This window comes from Macrobrachium nipponense, chromosome 45 (assembly GCF_015104395.2).
Source record: "Macrobrachium nipponense isolate FS-2020 chromosome 45, ASM1510439v2, whole genome shotgun sequence".
In the NCBI taxonomy this organism is placed as follows: Eukaryota; Metazoa; Arthropoda; class Malacostraca; order Decapoda; family Palaemonidae; genus Macrobrachium; species Macrobrachium nipponense.
Genome location: NC_061105.1, coordinates 37,535,072 through 37,557,706, shown reverse-complemented (window position 1 = coordinate 37,557,706; position 22,635 = coordinate 37,535,072). Strand labels below are relative to the sequence as shown.

Genomic DNA, 22,635 nt, shown 5'->3' with positions numbered 1-22,635 from the left:
AGGTATTGGTCTACAGCCCTCACTCACCCTCAAAAGTAAATCGTTAGAGCAGACGACTAACAGCGCCTGAAACTAACGCCTAAATAGGGAAAAGCTCACTATAAAAAAAAAGTAAATATCGTTTTCAAGCACCGCAATCTATTGGCAACAACTGAAGACTTGGATGGGTTACGCTGGAACTGGAATTGTTGAGAAATATTGTTCAATGGGAAAAAGAAGTTTTGAGTATAAACAATATTTCAATTGACAACTACAAACTCCCTTAGTGGAAAATTTAATTATGTTGATTTCCCTCTATGTCTCAAGGTAATTGAACCTAGTAGGTTGAGACACTACGTAATTGTAAGTGTAGAGAAACTGTACACAATGAAACCTATGTGAATGACTGAAGAATGTGGGGGGCTAAAAATCCCTGCTTGGGCCAAGCTAAGAACAGGCTTACTACGCCTCTCTTTTCGACTAGCACGTGAACTTTGTACGTGGTTGGTAACAGAGACAACTAGACACAAATGACAATAGGACGTTCTGACTAAAGAAGGAAGCGAAACTTACCTCTCATATCGACTACTGTGTGTTTCTGAATGGGATCGATGAAAGGGTTCGCCTCCGGGTTTTTGAGTTTCATAGCCAAGACCTCCTCCGGCTCCAAGGATTGGTCCTGTGGAGAGTCCGCCACAACACACACACACACACACAAAAAAAGAAAAGACAAGTCAGCTCTCGTCCTCCAAGGCTGGCACTCCGAGTGGTACTCGGCACCGAAAATCTACTTCATGCAAGTATTTAATTCTGTTTCTTTTCGTCAAGAGAATGACTAATCTAGCTTCTCGTTTCTTTTGTATAACATCAATATTATTTAAGGTCATCCTTCAGGAAACAACATGACGAATTATGTGACTTGATTCTGTTAATACTGACACAACATGACTGCATGACCTGTTGGCAAAATATTTAACTGATCATTAGTAATATCTTGTGAAATAATATTTAATTTTAGCAGGCATGAAATAATGCAATAGCATATATATATATATATATATATATAATATATATATATATATATATATATATATATATATATATATATATATAACATAAATAAAATGGATAACATACATAATATATCAGGCAACATACAGACAAAATACATGACAATATATCTATAGCAGAAAGAAATCTCAATACCACGTTAATATTCCTATATCCTCTTCAACAAATTCAGTTTCATTCAAGCAACTCTTCAACTGTTTCTAGTTCTTGATGTAATTTATCCATCTAATTTCATCTGGCCTTTGTTTAACATTAAAAATCTGACGAAGACCACGGTTGGTTTTCGCATGACTAAACAGCCCTTTACGCGCAAATCTGAGGGGCACACTGTCTTCAATGCTACTCTTGGTGGCATCAGAAGGATTTTCTTGACATTATGATCGCGCTGCCAAGTGAAAAGGTTTTGTTAACCGGGAAAGTTTTGTATCTGAGAGAGTCCTTGCAAACCGCAAAGCTGAAATCAGAAAAGGGAGCAAGATTCTACGCTAATAAAACTACGTCATCTGTAATTAAAGTCTTCAATGAAATTAATGAAACCGATCCGCAATACTTGGAAAACACGAATTCTGGTTAGCTCAAAATTCAATTTCTACTGCATTACTCGATTTATTTTTACAAACCGTAAAAAATTAGCAATAGATTGCTCTTTCAAAATTAAGTCTGATTCGTACTGAATGGAAAAAAAATTTTGTTTTTGCTTCCTCATAAATGGGCAGATAAAATGAAAAACATGTTATGGCAACAACGCAATCTCCATTGTTAAACCTTATTTCGCTAAGGGCACTTGAACGTAAATAACACGATCATATACCATGACATCTTTACATTACCTGATGGGTATGTAAGCGTTTGTGTACTACATGCATGCATGTCCATTCAAATAAGGTGACTGATTGAGCAGCGTGTTGTGGAAGGTCTCTCTTCTCAACAGGGCCCAAATAATCCTGGCGCCAAATAATCCTGGCGCCACGGCTAATCATTTGAGTTCTGACGAGGAGATAGTAATCCAATCATGATACGAACTCAGTTGTGCTGTCTTATTTGTTCCTTAGCATATATATATATATATATATATATATATATATATATATATATATATATATATATATCCTCGGACAAGACACACATGCATGGATGAGCTTACGAAGTTTTTAAAGTCCTATTTTAAGATCCAACGACAATATAGGAAAGGGATATTAACTATGATTCTGAAAGAAAAGAAACAGAAAATCAAAATAATCCTCAACTGGGGACTTGATGATCGAGTGAAGTTTTCTGTGAGGTGAAAAGGCCGGAAGAGGAGAGAGAGCTTTGGTGAGAGAAACTCTCTCTCTCATTTGACGGCCGAGAGCCCCTTCTCTCTTTTTCGCATCTGCTGTGTTACCAGAGATGCTGTGAGAGTACTCGATACAGCATTTCTACCATTCTTTCCTCACTTTCTCTCATTCTCTCCAAGAATGTGGTGGTGGTTGGGGGGGGGGTCGGTGTCATCATGTCCTCAGTTTTGAAGAACCAGAGACTAACACGCACACATACACGAACACACAAAGTAACAGGACGGAATAATAAAAATAATAATAATAATAATAATAATATTAATAATAATAATAATAATAATAATAACAAGGGATGGAGGAATGCAAAGACTAGGAAGAGGAAAAAGGATGTAACGGAAAAAAAGAAGATATTTGTAATCACCCAAAAATGAAAAATATGTATATATATGAATATATACATACCCGCAAATATAAAGAAAAGCATTGAAATAATCGCTAAAACAAATCTGCAGAATTAGCTGGCGACGATATAGCCTTAAGAGCAATGTGGGAATTTTCATGATTTACTGTATCATCCTTTTAGTCTTTTTCTGGAGATTTAAGTAATTAATTTGTATTTATTTACGGGATTACATTAAATATATATATATATATATATATATATATTATATATATATATATATATATATACATATATATATATATATATATATATATATATATATGTATATATATATATATATATATACATATATATATATATATATATTGGTGTCTCAGGCTATACCATTTCATCAGGAAGTTACAAGCAACGTTCGATGTATTTGCCCAAAGCCGAGGGAACCCTCCAACTGGCATTTATGAATGACAAACTTGCGAGAGAGAATGAATTCGGCACGAATCATTTCTCCCAGGCCATACGAGCATGCTTTAAACGAAGAAGCAAATAAACGAAATAAATGAGAAAATGGCTGGTCATTGGTAGAATAACCAGCCGAGTTTGTTGGTTTAATTCTGGTTTGAAGGTTGGGGCATCAACCCGCCAATGCCCGTTCACTGTGTCCAGAAAAGGGGATTTTCTTTTCTCTTTAAGAATTGGGCGTGTGTATAACATGTGTGTTCTTACCTCTGCTCTTCTTTTCTAATTTTCAGGGGAAAAGGAAAGAAATGAATTAAAAGATATGAAATGGTTTCTTTTTTTTGTCTCACCGAGATGACATGCAATCAAAATAACGAACGGAAATGAAGAGGATGTGTTGGCGCCAAATTGTTCTTTGTTGAACTTTGAATGAGTCCTTTCCCTCATTTCTTTTCTCTTCGGGTACCACAGACACCTTACCCATACGCCACCAGCATAAATAAACCCGCATTATCACTGGATACTGAACAGCTTCCTGGGGTCTGTTTATCCTCCGGAGATAATAATATTTTGTGCCGCCGCAGTGTTCAAAAAGTCATACTACTGCAGTCAAGCCTCGTGAATTGAAAATGCTGTCGTAACTCTACAACACAATTATGACAACATACTGAACGAAGAAGTTTGACTCTAATGATGAAATTCATGAATACATATAGCATGTATACTGATACCTACAGTAAAAGCACTGAATTCAGATCTAGATGTAAAATATAACATATACATGTATACATAGAATCAGATGAATAGATATCCATAAGTAGAGAGAGAAAAGGGAAGACTGGGATCTTGAAGGCTTTCGAGTATATTGGGCAAGCATTATCAGGGCCTACAAACACATGGGTCATTTACTGCTTATGCCGATTAGTATACGAGTAGCGATGGGCGAGGTGGCAGGTAATAAGCATTGGATCAGGCGACAGGCTCCATTTCTTAGAATCTGGGCCATCTCAACATGGAGTCCTTCTGGATATTGTGAAAAATGAAACGAAAACACACACAAGCATGTGGGCACTATGTCAAACAAGACGCAATGGCGGGGTGACTCAGACATTTAAGAGCACTGGGTATGGGTGAGTGAATTCTGGGGTACAATGTTGTGTATCCTTTGAGGTGTGTGGGTGTCGGGGCAATCCGTGAGGATATGTTATATAAAGTTACGTCATACTTGGACCATATTGTGAGCGTCGGTGTCTAAGCGGTTTGCATAGGAGACTGTGTTTGTATGTAAGGGCACTAAATGGATCAGGTTGGGCAGATGATAGGTAAGGGATGCTTCAGAGGACAAAGGTGCACTTTAAGGAAATTCGCGAAGGAGTTTTTAACCTTAATTCTTTTAGTCTTGTTTTTGTACACCATTTTTTGGCCTGTCAGTATTTGAACACAGACGCACGTATCTGATACGTTCGAAAATCATGATTAACATTGAACTGGATCATTTGTTATTCCTTATTTATTTTTATTATTGAAAGCATTTTTTAAAAGTGGTCAATTAAACATTTATCCGTACAAAAAGAACCCAGTGATAATGTCATCGTACATCTTCCATCCAGCTTTTCCGGGGAAAGAATTTTGCGCACAACAAGGGCTCCCAAAAGGTAACAATGAGGTGTGACAGCGTTAAAACTTATGAATAATGTGATGGTATAATGCAACCAGTGATTAAGTTCATTACATACATTAATAAAAATGAAACAAAAACAAGCGTCGATTATTTCTATTCAACTTTCTCACTCTCTCTCTCTCTCTCTCTCTCTCTCTTTCTCTCTCTCTCTCTCTCTGCATACAGTTTGTGATAACAACAACAATCGATATAACACGTGAAAGAAATCATGCTTAGTTTGCCGATGCGGAGCAAAAGTTGAGAACCGCTGAACCTTCCCACTGAAAGCGAATGATAGTGAGACCCTCATTAGGGAAAACAGTAGTAATTCCACTCATGAATGCAACCAGCATCATGATCATCATCATGATCATCATCATTATCATCATGATTACTACTAATGATAAGACGTCAACAAAACTGCAGTCGGGTGTGTTCCAAGTGCACTGCAGGTGTTAGATAAAGCCAGTCATTGGTCAACAAGCGACACCGGAATAATACAGAAGCAGTCGAAAATGTAATGAAAATGAAAATGAAAAAGAAAATGAAAGAGGCCGGGGAGAAAGGACCGGCGCAGTTTTTGTTTGTTTGTTTGTATGGTGCTTTTAGTTGCTTTTAGGAACCAGTGGTTATTCAGCAACGTGACTTCCGAACCACGTCGAGAGTGAACTTCTTTCATCAGAAATACACATCTCTCACACCTCAATGGAATGGTCGAGAATCGAAATCGCGGCCACCAGGTGGTACACCAATACCATACCGACCACGCCACTGAGGCGCTGGGGCCAGCGCAGTTCCCCTTAACACTTTACAAAGCAGACAATTGCACAAACTTTATCACGGTTATTTATTCTTGTGGAAATTCTGCCATCGCCAGAATCGCTCATTTTCACTGGTATAATATTCATATTTAAGCTACTTGAAAAATGTACATTGCCTCACACAGGTGCGTCGTGTGAAGCTATAATTAGGTCCAAATGATCATTTTCTTTTTCTGAAAAGAACGCACCGTGCATGAGGCTCATTGAAAACAATTCATGACGAAACACCTCGAGTGTAACCCTACTGATTCTGGCATTTTTCAAGGTGATAGGGATTCCTTTCATAAATAACTTGGCTGTAAAGACTCTTTCAATGAAGAGCTGCTTCCCTCGTTGTTGCAGGTTCAGCTGCGAAAGAAAGTGAAGTCAGCGGTTTTGAGGACAGCAGCTCAAACTCTGCCACTTCGGTTGGCTGCTGAGACGGACCAAAGCGGCTAATGCAACGGAGACAGACGGGTAAGTTCCCCGGTGGGAGCTTCGGTCTTGCAAGAAAAACTGACTTCACTACTGCATAGGTGGTGACAGGCACACCCCTTGACAAAGGGGCGAGTGAAGTGATTTAGGGAACAATGAAGACGGCAAAGAATTCCACGACTGCCAAGTGAGCAGTCAAGATGAGATCAGATGCAGCTGCTGTTATTAGTATTATCATCTTGAGATCTTCCAAGCTTCATTTGAGATAGTTTTTCAGTCTCAATCTCATCCCCAATAAGAGGAAAAATCAAAGTGTATGTAAACATAAATATAACATTCATCAAATATTACTTTTACAAATAAATAAACAAATAAATAAATAAATAAAAACACAATGATGAACAAATAAAAAAATCGACAGGTGATATCAAACCAACTACGATGTCAGTTTGCCACTGTGAATTCAGCATTGGCTTCCTATGACATTCGTTGTTGAAGACTTCCATTACCCATCAAACATAACACGTGTATATATATATATATATATATATATATATATATATATATATATATATATATATATATATATATATATATATATGTATGTATGTATGCATATATTCTACAAGGCATGAGACTGAATCCAAGGACGAACATCTTAATGTAAAGATCAAACTATAACCAATTAAATTGGGAGTAGGGCAAACAATAGAAAAACAGAAGAAAAAAGCCTCGTAATGAAGAGAAATAACTAAGTATTACGCCCCGAGAACCTGATCGGCTCGGAGTTGAAAAATGGCCAAAAATGATTTACCTGGATTTCGGAGAATCAAACCGGCAGCCGCTTTAGGAACAGGTGAACGAACACAGGTGTGTGCGTGTGCGTCTCCCTCTCCAAAATTGCGCATGACGACTTGCTCCATCTCAGAAACTATATAAAAACTCTAATTACAGAACTATCATCTCGTATAACACGGACTTATTAGTCTTGCATCTGACAAAAGGATGGTTTCATAGTGTCATCTCATCAATCGGTAGCTGTTGACGTTCCATTTTGTCAATGACGCTTTGTGAACCTCCTTCTCGGAGCGACGCTGTCTAACAATTGAGAGCTGTCGGCAACCTGCCTAAAAACACGACCAGTGATTCAAGCTCCGTCAAAGAAATGATCACCTTAATCGTCAAACAGGAATGACGACGCTTCTTCTCATACATCACGAGGTATCATCGCTCCATCAAATAAAAGGCACAAAGGCAAATCATCAAGAAGCCACCGGTATGAAAACAGTATATAGTCAACATCAACAAGAACACAAATCTAAATAGTCTCGTTAAATGCAAAGGAAATTTATCATCACACTAAATTGTGCAACACGTTGAATGACATCGAAGGGCACCTGGTCAGTAAAATCATAATTTATTTTCTTTGCCGATACTCACTGCCGTGGAATCGGAGTCATTTTCCATGAAGGACTTGCCACCTTGTACGATGTTAGAAGCGCTACTTCGATTCAAGGTGCGGCTGACAAAATCACGCCACAGCTTAGTTCAAAGTTCAAATCTTTTTCTTTATGAGACACAAGCATCCAAATTCCACACAGACCAGACGCTGCTTGGCAAAAACAATACTTTCTTTAAAAAAGAAAATACAAAACTTGTCCTCAGCTCTGTTCTGACACACGTCTTCGGGGATGTCAGTTCAGATCAGACAAATCCCAGAACCCAAGAGTCGCTATTGTCATAAATTTGTCATGAGAGATAATAGAGGGGGTTGGGGGGGGGGTGGGGGGAGGAGAGAGAGGGGTTTACACGGAGGGAGGGGTTTCCTGATGATTTCGGTTTCGTTAATATTTCACGGTTAAGCAGTTCTCAACGATTGCTTTGTTCGTATAAAGAGTGCGCCGGTGCAAAACACACGCACACACACACACACACACAGAAAACAAAATCTGGGGGATGGGGAACAAATCGTGTTGCAAGTTCCGGGTTTTGGGGGGCGTGATCCACAGTGTGACAGGGGAAAGATGAAGACATCGAGCATAAACATACAAACCACTGGCATGGATTTTCGTGATTGATTTGATTTTTTTTTTTTTTTTTTTTTTTTAGGGGGAATGGGAAAAGATAAAAGAATGGGGGGAAGTGGAGGCAAAGAGGGCTTCCAGTGAGGGGGGTGGTGATCACTTTCTCGAGTGGGAATGTGCGTGAAGGGGCTGGGGAGGGGGAAAGGCTTGGGTGGAGGGGGAGGGGGAGGGTTAGGAGGGGAGGGGAGTGAGGAGCCAATGAGATGGAGTGCAGAGTTCATCTTCTTCCTAATTTTTGTTTGAGCCCAGCCACAATGAAGAAACAACAACACGTAAATACAGAACAACTTTCTATATAACTGTAAAAAATAGAATAAGGAGGGTGGGGGGAGGGGGCGAGGGGGGGGGAGGGAAAGGGGAGGACGGGAGATAGGACAAGAAAGATAAAATCAGCAACTGTGGAAAAAAAGTAAAAAAAAGAAGAAAGAAACCCTGGAACTGAGAGAAGAGTGTGCCTTGGGGGGGGGGGGGGGGTAAGGGGGCGGTGGGAGGGATAAAAAAAACCGGCCACTCAAAATAGTGAATATGCGAGATGATGACGTAATCTTCGGAAAAACTTACTACCACATTTTCTTTGGATCTGGTGAGCGGGGTGCCTTGCACTGACTACAGTGAGAAAAATAAGAAAGAGAGACTTAGTGTGACAGGAATCAACAGGACTGTCTTTTTTTGATGCATTTCTAAATGTTTCATGTATCTTTATATCTCCCCTAAACCTGTCTGTTACTATTCATACAAGGACACATTTATCCATTGGACAAATCGCTGATTTGATCATAAATTGCCCTGACGATCCTCTGCGTGGCCAACCTAAGTTTTGGACACCACAAGAACGGAGGCGTCTGGCTATCTATCCTTTTGTGATCTCCTACAGGGGCATAATAGTAGTTAGAACCTCTACTCTTTATATGCACACACTGACTGCTGCCTCCTTCCTACCTGAATTGCACCTACACTCTCTTTCTCTGTAGTACTGACCAAACCCTAACTAAAGAGAAATATATGTATAATATATATAAAACTTTTGAGTGGGGTTTTAAATATTTCTTTTTATTCAAAACTGAAGGAAAACTTTGTGAAATAGGTCGACTGCGTTACTTACTGCATCTTTGTCGATATACTCAAGGTTGATATCGGGACCAAATATTTCCCGAATGATGTTATCTATGACTTCATCTTCCTTCTTAGAAAGTGTCTCCCCCTCCAGTTTGAGTGGAAGCATCCTGAGCATTTTATTGTCCAGCTAAAGGGAAGTTGACAAAAGCAGATAAAAAAAAGGCTTAATGGAGATATTAGTAGGTGTTTGGCCGGCGTCGGTCGCTCTCTCTCGTGTGTGTGTGTGTGTGTGTGTGTATGTGTGTGTGTGTGTGTAGGGTCCTGGATGTCCGGTGTAGGAGCAGCGCAGTCGGACTGCAGCCGTGCCTCTAAGTGCGCGCATTCCCTGACGCCCTCAAGTGGTCAAGCCATTAGGAGCCGTAGACGTCCCTCCGACGAGAACTGAGTCTCTGAGGAACCGCCGGGTGGTCACGTGACCCGAGAGGAGCGACAGAAGAGAACTGCGGCACAAAGGAGGAGCACAAGCGGAGCCGAATACGCGACCTCCTCAAGTCGTTGTCGTCCTGTTTGCGAGAATGTGTTTTTTGTGGGTATTCGCTGCTTATGTTTGCTGTCGTATGTCTGCTGTTTTATGTCTTCCCGTGTGAGTGGAGTGGGCAGGTGTTCGTGTCACTGCATGTGTGTGCGAGTGCCGTCTCTGGAGCTGTCTTCTTTCAGATGTCTACAACCCTCTTTCTTGCTTATATTCTACTGGTTAAACCTTTAAGACCTCTAATGTTAAAAATAAAAAAAGAAATAACCTTACTAAACCACGTATTAGTTCTTTTATTCAGGCTCTCATTACCATGAATACCCAGTCTGCTTTCTGGCACACTTCATGAATAATAATAATAATCATAATAATCATAATCATAATAATCATAATCATAATAATCATAATAATAATGAGTGGCTGGTCCATCGGCTCACACAGGGGAGACTACATCACTCAGTCTCTTCATTTCACAGATCAAAGTCATAAAAACAATAATGATCTAATTCTCTCTAATATCATCTCTCTACTAGTGGGGGGGAGCGGGGTAGAGGGAGGGAGGAAGGACGAATGTCACCTGTGCTTAATTAAAGAGCAATGAAGGTGTGGAAGAAGCGGTGATGCATAAATATATATATCTATAATTAATCAATCTTATCATGGTCATGGAGAGAAATTCTGATGTGCGAAACAGTGAGCTCATTAGAACAAATAACAACAAGTGAAGGTGAAGGTGTGAATATTTATATTGTATATATATATATATATTATATCTATATGATATATAAAATATATGTAATTACATAATATAAATATATAATATATATATATATATTAATATATAATATATAATAAAAATACTTATATATATATATATATAGATATATATTATATATAAATATAAATATATGTAATATATATATATATATAATATATATATATAATATATATAGTATATATATATTATATATATAATATAAATTAAATATTTAAAAAAAATATGTATATATATATATATATATATATATATATATATTAATTATATATATTGGATTTAGCGTGCGGATAAAAAGGAAGTGGAGAAGAGTCCACTTATGGAATAACAATAATGAAAACAGCAATATTAGGATGTCGTTAATACTGCAGCAGAAACAGCAATAACAATAATAATCATAATATCACATAATCCAAGGATTACTCTCTTTTTGGAAGATGCGGATTGATGTGGGATTCCCTTGTTGTGTTGCAAATCTTAAAAAATAATAATAATATAATCAATAATAATAATAATAATAATAATAACAATAACAATAAATGATTGTCGCAAATGAGTATAACAAGATGGTTTGAAACGCCACTGAAGCATTTTGAAGGGAAGAGGAAAGGGTGAGGGGGGGGGGGGGGGGCGTGGGGGGGGGGGGGGGCGTATAGGAAGAGGCGTGGAGAAAGGGGAGAGGGCCAGGGTAGTGTAGTGAGAAGGGGATCTTACGTCATCATTTTGTCATACTTAAGCGATGCTCGTAGAGGGAAGAATGTGGTAGCAGGAGTATATATACATACATACATATATAGTATATTAAGTATGTATGAATGTATGTATGTATGCATGGCGGGGTGGGAAGGGAACGGGAGAGGGCAAGGGGTTTGGGAAGGGGTCGAGACCTGCATAACGGCAAAAAATAGATCAAACGAATTGGAGACGAAAACGCAAAGATGAGAGAGAGAGAGAGAGAGAGAGAGAGAGAGAAGCGCGTCAACACAAGCAGCACGAATGAAAGAAACTTCATTTCCAAGACATTCCAAGCCTTAGTTACAATCGCGAACGGCAAGAAAGAAATAAATGAGACTAAAATAGATTTTTAAAAAAACCAAAATATAAAATGGAAAAAGGGTAATAATGACAATAACAACGAAGAGTCCTTTCTTTAATTACGAAGTAGAACGGAAGCGGGAAGGAGAAAGAACGAGGGGAAAATATAAAAGGGGGTATGATGGAATAAGGAATAGGACAAGGAGGAGGAGGAGGAGGAGAAGGAGGAGGAAAAGGAGGGTTGGAAATATACTCTGAACTTTCTCTTCATCATCAGGATTATCATCATCATCATCATCATCATCACCACCATCCTCATCATCATCATCATCTTCATCTTCTTTTACTCACACACTCGGGATTAAAAGTATCAGTAATAATGACCTCGGGGACTCGGGAGGCCATTCGGGATCTGGACAGCAGCTGGGACTCCTTGGTGGCGAGGGGCTTCCCGTTGATGAGGTCCCCGTGGGAGGTGTAGGATATCCTGGAGGTGTGGGAGGTGTACGAGTTGTGACGCGAGCCCAAGTTCGTGTAGACGGGCACTATGATGGCGCCGTTCTCCTCGCTCATGGGCGTCACGGCCGCCGAGTCGTCTGCGTAGGGCAGGTGTTCCTGGGCGTCCAGGTAAGTGGACAGCACTAGGGGCTTCCTGTCGCCGAACCGTCGGCCGTTGGTAGTCCGCCAGGCGAACTGGTGGCTACCCCTCGACCCTCTCCGAAAGGCGAACGGGGAGCCAGGCAGGCTAAGGCTCGCCTGCAACGGGAAAAGACAACGGGGCGCTGTGAGGCCAGCAAGGGCGGGGGTACCTGAAGGAGGAAACCTTAGGGATGGGCTGGGGGGGGGACAGCTTTTGCAAAATGAACCTGGAAAATGAAGTGGGGTGAGACGAGGAAGTCGGAAACGAAGGGGATACACACTCAGAGACAGACAGACAGACAGATAGACAGACTGTTCGAGGAGGATCGCAGAGTTCTGTCTGGGTGGAAGATAATAATAATAATATAATAATAACAACAACAATGCCCGGGCCGGCCCCACAGTAGCTGGGAAATTCGTGCTCTCTGGAGGGAGACGGTATGAGGGAACAAAAACTGGCGGAAGACAGCCTATCACAAAAGGAGAAGGGTAAACAGAACACACACACACACACACACACACAACACACACGCACGCAAGCGCACACAGAGAATCTCTTCAACCAAGCCTACGTCAGCACTCCTTTTTTCTGCTGCGGACTTTTAGACCAACGACGACCCCGAATGGACAAACAATAATAAATGGAGGTCATTGGGAGGGTGACAGAGATTCACTTAATAAGTAACAAGAACCACATCATTATGATCATGAAGTGGGGGCGGGGGGGCGGGGGGTGGTGTGGAGGGGGAGGAGAGGTTTGTGTTGCTTGGAGGGCCACCTTCTTCTTCTTTTCTTCTTCTTCTTCTTGTTTTAGAAATCCACATTTGTCAAGGATGGGGCGTTGCAGGGGAAGTCAGTCAGCCAAGTCCTCTTGCACCATCAGAAGGTGGATTGTGACTGTTTAATGCAGGTGCCCGTTCAGTGGGCCGAAATTTATAGCAACTAAGTATCAATCATTTCTTTGAGTCTCTACAGTTTGGTGTATTAAATATACAAGAGTAATAAAGCAGTGACCATAAGCAAGTGCTAGAGCGTAGGCTGGTGCAGTACACAAAGAAAAAACAAACAAACGTGGTTGTGTTCTGTGCGAACAAGTGGTCCTATTTTTCGAGAGAGAGAGAGAGAGAGAGAGAGAGAGAGAGAGAATAGGACCACCGGTGGCTCTCTGGTTTTTGGCGAAGCATCTTGAAGCAAGAGGACGCACACAGCCTCAGCCAAGAGGCCGAGGATGCGAGTGTCATCACAGATGATTAATAATAATAATAACAATAATAATTCATAATAATAATATTAATAATAAACATCATGATAACGAATTAGTTTTGTGTGAATTCGTAAAGACGGAGAAGTTTGTCAGAAGCCACAGGAGGTAGAAGAAGAAGAAGAAGAAGAAAAAGAAGGAGAGGAAAATGAAAATGCATTCTCATAAAATCAGGAACGGGAGAAAGGAAACATCAGATATATTCAAGATGTTATTAGAAACAGTCAGTCAGACAGACAGACAGACAACAGACAGACAGACAGACAGACAGACAGACAGACAGGGCCACACGTAAAATAAGAATCACAGTTACAAGAGTTTTGACATTTAAGGAGGCGTCATAATACGAGCCTCTTCTGAAATATATCAAATGACAACTGGACAATTTCATCTGTTTTTTCTGTTTTTCCCTTTATTAGTGGGAGGGGGAACATTGAGGCAAGAATAAAAAACAAATACAAAATCAAGAAAAGTAAATCATCGTGATAATATCAATTATAGTAAATCATGATAATCATCATCATCATCATCATCATCATTATCAACCCCCCTGTGGAGACACGGTGACACAGTGCCACTCAAACTCTGGACCAAACAGTGAAAACTAAACCTATCTACTACTACGTCATCAGTACGTCAAAATGACGCCACACACACAATGACGTCACAATTGAATAGACAGAACATTTTTTCTAATCTAATTTGTGACAAATATTTGTTGGGAGCAGCTGGGTACTCGACACAAAAGCAACAAGGAAACCATTTTGTCTCTCGCTTCTCGTTGACAGACAAGTAACTAGGAAAATCATGGAGAGTAAAGCAATAATCACTAACGGAGTTTTGTGTTGAGTATCAATTGCTTTCAGTTATCACCTACTATGCATTCTTACTTCACTAAAAAAAATATTCCAATGTGTCACTACCTCGGACAAACAACATACAACCAACACTACAAATATTCCTTACTTGTTACACTTCGCAAGAAATCATAACAAAATGAAGAAAGAAAACACGAGACAATTGATATTAAAAAGTTCTGAGTATAGATTTTTCTTCATGCAAAAAGAGACAAAGACAGGATTAAAATAGAGAAATCAATTGTAGTACTTTTCCTATTGGTATAAATGTTGGTATAAATGTTTGCAAAACAATTTTCTTTTTTTTATTTCTGACGTTTGAAATAAGAAACCTCTCTCATCATCGTGTTACGTAAGGTAGTGATGAAATAACCTGCCATGGAGCCTACCTAACTGGGTCAGCTACTCGTGCCCCTCCGGGAAATGCCCATGCTTGGGTACCTACACCTGACCTCCTCAGCCATGAATGCAAAATGCAAGAGACAGAATGCAAAAGGCTGTTAACGAACCATGCTTGTCATGAGGCTTCTGCTTTTGTTACCCAGAGACTAAACGTCACTTCTGAGTCACCATGATTAACGATTCATAGTTTATCATAAAATTGCTTTCATGTGGCTCCTAGTTCCCTCATTGGTTCGTCGTTTGATTCTTTTTTTATTCCTACATCGTAACACCACTTTTGTTTATGATTCTTACATCGCTGGTTATTGGGTGATCGATACCACCATCGCAACATATTCTACAAGGGGTCCCAGGTCATATCGCATAAACGTCAACAAAATTGTGAAGCTTCAAGTTCTTCATTGGAATAGTTTTCCGTCGTTCGTGTTATTACTGCGACACCACAGGAGCACACCGAAAGCTATAAGGCAAATTGTTACTCTGTATGGGATTCGTCTTTATATCTTCGTGTTACTAACAGTCGATCAAAGATTTGCATGATAATGGCTGGTAGATAAAAAAAGAAAAAAAAAAAGATAAAAAGACTATACATCAGAAATGAGGCAGCTGGTGTCCCTTGGTGGCACGAACAGTAAATATATTGCGGGGGGGACGGGGGGGGGGGGGGGGGGGCAACTGAACGCAGATGACTGAACAATAGCATCACCACCTTCTTTAATCATAAACCTGCGTCAAGAATCACTTTTCTTTTTGTACATAGAGCATACAACTATGGTAAAACTTTTATGAAATGTGCTCTCTGATTCGGAATACCTCTCCAAGGACTCTGGTCGTATCAAGTTCATGCCAATCCCTGTGTCATACCTTGAAACTTTCGCCATCCTAACTATACATACGGAAGAAGGTTACGCATCAAGACGTTCATTTAGCTCCGCAATTTCGGTACTCTGACAATTATGCAGTACCTAATTATGAATGACGTGTTATCACTCAACATAATATGTAGTAGATAAAACATTCTGCATTTCTTTATGGCAATAGAAACATTGAATGACGTTTATGACAATTGTTCTAATGTTTGGACCCTAATTACTTTTAATGAATAATGATGAGAACCATATATCATCACATTCTGTACGCCTTTGGAACTCACTATCTCACCTCTATTTTATCTTTCTTTCTAAGCTCTGGTAAGACAAAATTCACTTATAGTACGTTCTTATTTGTGTTATTTTGTAAAAGTATATATGTATTTATATATATAAGTATATATATGTATATACATACATACATAAAATATATAATATACATATATATACATATATATATATATATATATATATATATATATATAAATAATCTTCCATTAAATGAACTTGCAATGTACAAAGTTGCATTACTATTGGTAGTATACATAACATGCATAAAATGTACAAGACATCATTCCTGCAAACATTTCCCAGTCTTGCATATACATTGCAAATCATGCAATGAGTAAACGGAGAAAATAGAACTAAACATTATACCTATAACGAAGAAAATAAAGATCATAAGTAGAAGAGGCTTTAGAGAAACGAGAGAACAAGATGAAGAATGTTAGCCGAGAAAAAAAAAACAACGAAGAATGGCGAAAGAGAATAACAAAAACAATTACGACTGGGCAAGAGGAAGAAGAAATTCACTGATAAAGAAAAAAGGACAAAGAAAGGAGAAAAATACAAATACAAACGGAAGATTAGAAAAGGAGAGGAGAAAGGACACAGAAGGGACATGAAATTAAAATAGAAAGAATGTCATAGGAAGAAAAGGACATCACCAAAAGAAAAAAAAAAGATATGATGCGAAAAGAAAGTAACAAATCTTGCAAATAACTGAATGACAGCCGTTGAGATCAATACAAAATAAATACAGAAAAAATATAATTATGAGAGAGAGAGAGAGAGAGAGAGAGAGAGAGAGAGAGAGAGAGAGAGACTCAATAAAAAAACATTAAAAGGTGCTATCATTTACAAACATTAAGGATTTAAATTTTCACGTATCTAGAGAGCTGTAATACTGTCAGTTTTTTTTTTTTTTTTTTTTTTTTTTTTTTTTTTTTTTTTTTTTTGTACTTAAACACAATGTAAGTCTTTCCTTAGTTTGGCATGGCTGAATGTAGTAACCTGTGCGAAAACGTATACATTATATATATATATATATATATATATATATATATATATATATATATATATATATTTTATTACTTAGGTTTTGATGTGGAGAGAAACAGTATAGCGGATTATAAATGCAGGAATGGAAATTCTATCAAATGGAAAATTACAAATGCAGTTTTGAACTTGGAAATAAATTTTATAGAAAAATTGAAGCTGAAATTTACAAAATAAACTGTTTACAGATGTGAGCAATACTGATTGAAAACTGTATTCATTTAAACTTTGTGGAAGCTTGCTTTGAGATTTTTGACAGTTGTTAGCGAATTTCAAAGAATAAATCAAAATGAATATTTCTATGTACGTATGTCTGGAGGCAAGTATATAGGGAAGGGCTTCAACAACTGAAATGCAATGAGTAATGGTGAGAGATTACTCTGACATTAGGTAGAAGTTGTGCACACAATCAAACCGTTTCCCGTTTCTCTCGATTTGAGATGAATTCTGACCAGAGACACGATACAATTCGTACATGACTCATCAACGCTACTACATTCACCATTCCTATCAAGTATAATAATAATGATAATAATAACAATAATAATAAAACTGGATAGTGACACTTGGCTGGGCAAACAGTACACCTCTACACTACAACAGAAAACACCTACTACTTGGCAAAATACAACAACACTGACATTGCAAAGGTTATTTTCTCTACACATTGAGCATCCACCTATTATTACCAAATGCATGAGAATATACAAATAGAAATACAGTTCAATACAGAGAGAAGCTTATACACTGAATCTTACGCAATGGAGGAGAAGGGGGCGCGGCATTTTCAAGAGGAAGCACATTGTGTGTGTGTGTTCGTATATGCATGTATGCATGTGCATATATAATATATACATATATATATATATATATATATATATTATATATGTATATGATATATACTACATACATATATATATATATATATATATATATATATATATATATATATATATATATATATATATATATATATATAATGTAAACGAAGGTGAAGAGAGAGAGAGAGAGAGAGAGAGAGAGAGAGAGAGAGAGAGAGAGAGAGAGAGCGAGAATGAGAGAGAGAGAGCAGAGAACATTCAGAAGAACTGGGCATAAGGAGACAAGGGGCACGAAGAGAATGGAGCATGAATCAATAATGAAAAGACGGGGCAGGGGGGTGGGGGACAGAGTTCAAATATTGCATATTGAAAAGATGGAGAACTGGATAGCACACACCTAGGCCTTGCTGAAATCCTTGATAGCAGTAGTTTTCAAAACGGTATTTTTTTTTTCAATGTTAAGGGACCCTGAAAATGAGATTTTTTTTTTTTGGGGGGGGAGGGAGAGGTAGGTGTGGTGTTGATTCAAAAGGATACTTTTTTTTGGGGGGGGTTTTTTTTGGGGGGGCGGTGGGGCAAAGAAGAACAATGACAGAGTTAATACAATGTTATATATTTCTTAAATGTAATGAGCAACATGTAGGTATATGCTGCCATCAAAGCCCCGAGACAAAGGCTGGAAAAAGGCATCGGGGGGAACATAGCAGAGTCATGTATTCCAACACCCATCGAGACTGAACCTAACGAAGCAACATTTATCATTATATATAAATATTTCTAAGAACAAGCTCCAATGATGAACATTTGGCTTAAGTATAAAGTAAGTCTAAAAGTACGAATGAAAGAATGAAACGGGGAACGTCCAACCTGTCCACGTTTTCTGAGCCACTGAGGAAACTGAAAGCGACCTTCTCAAGTCATCCGGAAGCAAAAGGATGATCACGCTGATTGCAAAGAGAAGAAGAGTAACTTAGACAACAACGGAAGCACCAGCAGCAGCAGCAGCTCAGAAAACGTAGGACGGTCAATTGTTATCCTGTGATGACACTGACAGACACACAAACAAAAAGAGGAAAAAAAAATTTTTTTCACACAAAAAAATATCCATCTTGTTATTACTTACTGTTCTCCATCGCTAACGTCCTCTGGCGGCATGTTGCGGCTAGTCAATTGGTATCGGCTAGTCCGCCCAGCGGGCAATGCCAACTAGACCATTCGATAGCCACACATACAGAGCCGTTTTGCATATAACTTGCCATGTAGCCACCCACTGTGACAGCGCAGCCAATAACACTAGTATTATTATAGAAAAAGAGCCTCTCGATTTTTCCGAATGTGAGTACAGACATGATTCAAGATTTTTCTATCAATTTTCCATTCGTCTTTTCTCTCTTTCCTGAATGACAACACAAGCTTCTCCCGAACGACCAGAGGTTCTAGGCCGAGCCTTTCCCAAGCTGGTGTACAAAACACAACCGTCGCGGCGGCGGCGGTGGCACGATCCGACGCCTCGAAGCATCGGAAACCGAGGCCATCTCCTTATCTCTGTTTGGAGAGGCGTGTGGCCCGCGGGGACGGGGGCGAAGGCGGGCCGCTTGATCAGGTGCAGTCGTGTTCCTGGGCGTGTGACGACAGAAGAAGGTGAACAGCACAGGAGGTCAGACCTCCCTGTCTAATGCCGCAGCCTGAAGTCTTAAGACTGGTTCGGTGGCAGATTTTTGCTGTAGTTCGAAAACTTCCAATTGAATATGAACGGAATCGTGTCGTCCTTGTGTTCAGTTCTTCATTTGCAATTAGTTTCTCACCCAGCTGACAGCGACAGCGACAGCTCATTATTGACAGTTTGAAATAACTACAGTTGCATGAATTCACTGAACTTAAACCCAAGAATATGACACAAGTGAAAGACAGACAGTTGTTTTCATAAAATAACACTTCGAATAAAAAACCTTCTTCGTATTTCTCTGGACTGAATAGATGTCTGTCATTTTGAAATCAAAATCATACAAATAAAAGGTTCACAAGTTTCTGTAACTCATTTCAAAATAAAACCTTGTTTGTACAAACCAACGAGTTAAATTTAAATCAAATGCTCTTATATATACACACACATATATACACGCGTATATAGTATATATATGTATATAGAGTATATATATACAAAGAGCAACAAATATATAATCAATAACTTTTACTTATGGGAAAAAAAAGTTAGGACGAACAAAAAAAGCAAAATAAAAACGTTACGGCTGGTAAGAGAAATATGAATGGAAGAATGAAAGAAGGAAATAACAAAGAGAATGAAAATCTGGAGATATGAAGGCGTAGAAATCAAAGTTGACAACAAAATCCAAAGAAGAACAGGAATACTGAACGGACAGGAGAAAGAAAGAAAGAAAGAAAGAAAGAAAGAAAGAAAGATACAAATACTGAAAAAAGGCGAAAAGAAAAATAAATGAAAAGAAAGAGTAACTTGATCACACAAGGGATAACTACAAAATAATACAGCCAAGATGTTAAAAATGACATAAAAAAAAAAAAAAACTAAGCACGAGCATAAAAAAAATTGTTTTAAGATAAAATATGAATATATTCACGAAAATTCGATTTTCTAAAACAATTATACGTAACTGACATTAAAAATGAAGTCTACTTTCAAAAGGTACAAAAAGCCTAAGAACCAGTAATCTACTGCCCTGCTTCCACAGCTCTACGAGACTCTTCTCTACAAAAATACTACATAAGGAGATGCTTCTTCCTGAGCTCAATCCAACATAGAGGCCTTATATGGTTCAGCTTACTTTCTCAGATCTCATACCAAACTATGCGTATATAATTTGTGTTTGTATGTATGTGTATATATATATATATATATATTCTATATATATATATATATACATATATATATATCTATATATATATATATATATATATATATATGATATATATATATATATATGGTATATATATGTATACATATATATATGTATATATATAAAATCTACTAGTCCCTATTTTACCAGATATAAATGTAATTGTAATAGGCACAAGGTCCTCTTAACTTTTCGAATTCTTCTCGTTTACAATACATACATACATACATACATGCATGCAGTGTTCCTTCTTCACAGTTTATTCATATCCAGTCCGAGATATTAGGTACAATTCCCGTGGGGTATTTACAAAAACTGGTGACAGGGAAAGCAGAAAATGATGATGGGTCGCAATTAATATTTGTAATATAGGAAGGTAACACTCAGATATATTCAGCCAACATTTCTTCATAATCAAGGAGGCATCTGAGAAATATCTATGTAATTTCATATAACGAATTAATTGAACGAAGCATCTGAGATTTATTCAACAACAGATAAAAATGTCACCTATTCAACATTTCACGAAACAGTCTTGTAAACTGAGAAAACTCAACTTTGGAAGCATCTGAGATGTACAGGTCATCTAGCACAGTATCTCTATGAAATGATCTCGTCGTCATTTGAAACAACACAATTCGCAAACCCTTTTACTGTTTCATTCACTGACGACAACATAAACAACCATAAATTCAAATAAACATCTAAGTTCGTCATTAACAACAACATACAGCCTCTTTGGCAGACGATTACACTAAGTAACAACATGCTGACATCATCATGAGACTAAGTATTGTGCTCACTGGCTATTTGGGATAATAAATCTAAGATGTATGTACGTTTATATGCGTTACACCATGGCCCAGAGGGCTCCATGCATCTAGAACCTATCTGAATACACTCTAGGACAGAGGAAAAAGCCTGTCCGGGGAGGATTCTAGCTTGGAGGTTCTAATGGCCAGTTCTAGAAGATCCTTGGGCGTCGCGGCTATTCACTGTTCACTAGGTAACTTTTTGAGAGGCTTTGCTATATGGCACTAGTTTCAGCTAGTCCGTGGATTTGTGGATCATGCTGGTATCACTTCTAGAGTTCTTTTATTCTGTCTGCTAGAGGCTACGGTGGAGTGGGTGGCTAAAATGGCTAAGAACAGCATCAGTGTCAAATCAAAATAAAAAATGAAGAATGGCCTTCCCCTGTCCAAGATGGAGTCTCTCTTAGCACGCTTCCGAAGAAAGAACATCCCATCGCCTGGGATGTTAGATCTATGACCGGGGTTTTTAGGACAAGAAGGCAAAAAATGAGAATTCCTTTTCTTAAAGTTTTACGGGCCTCTTCAAAGGCCCCACGGAAACAGTGAAAGGTTGAGAAGGCATTTTTAACCGGGTAAGTGACTAGGTCTAGTGACTTTCTTCGGCGCAAGCGTGGAAAGGCTCCCTTGACTGACGGAGGACTACTATATGGCCGCGTTCAGAGGACAACCAGCCCTTACTACTAAACATAACGTTCACCCTTCGTTAAAATCTATCCTTCTAATGATCTATCTGTCTACTCATGTCTATCTAATTGCCTATCTATGAACGGAATGTCTAATAGGAACAGCTCTAAGGCAGATGAAGACAGAAGTAACCATAAATGACGAACAATAACGTTTCTGAATTACCGACACTTTTTGTTTTGTTCAAATCAAAACACACTCACGGGGAAAGGAAAGGATAACAGATACGAGACGCCTAGTGGCTACACTGATCAATTCAAACTAAAGCTGACACCATTAAAATGGGAAGGGTGGTGGAAACAGGGGGCGGAAATGAGAGGAACACCACTAAAAACGTTGGGAATAATCTTAGCTGCTTAGTTCTCTTTAGTCAAGAGTCCGTTTTATTATGGAAAGTGTCCAAAACACTTCGTAATAATTGCAATATCTGATCTGAAATCCTTAAATTATGTTCAAATACATTTGAACAATTTTCAGTTCCCTCTGACGTTTAATTACTTAAAAAATGTTCCCGTT

The 22,635-nt window shown here is 38.5% G+C and overlaps 1 protein-coding gene across 11 annotated transcripts in view; it reads right to left on the bottom strand.

The window, feature by feature from the left end:
- Window positions 1-22,635, bottom strand: part of LOC135214486 (sodium channel protein para-like) — a 344,371-nt gene that overhangs the window by 60,910 nt on the left and 260,826 nt on the right. For 10 of the 11 annotated variants that reach the window (XM_064248839.1, XM_064248840.1, XM_064248849.1 and 7 more), the window contains 4 exons: window positions 11,948-12,319; window positions 9,268-9,408; window positions 8,727-8,771; window positions 553-658 (listed from right to left, as the gene is read on the bottom strand). In XM_064248839.1, coding sequence (XP_064104909.1) covers window positions 553-658; window positions 8,727-8,771; window positions 9,268-9,408; window positions 11,948-12,319 — 664 coding nt within the window. The remainder of the gene's footprint in view (window positions 1-552; window positions 659-8,726; window positions 8,772-9,267; window positions 9,409-11,947; window positions 12,320-22,635) is intronic. The other variant, XM_064248848.1, reaches the window with a different exon arrangement.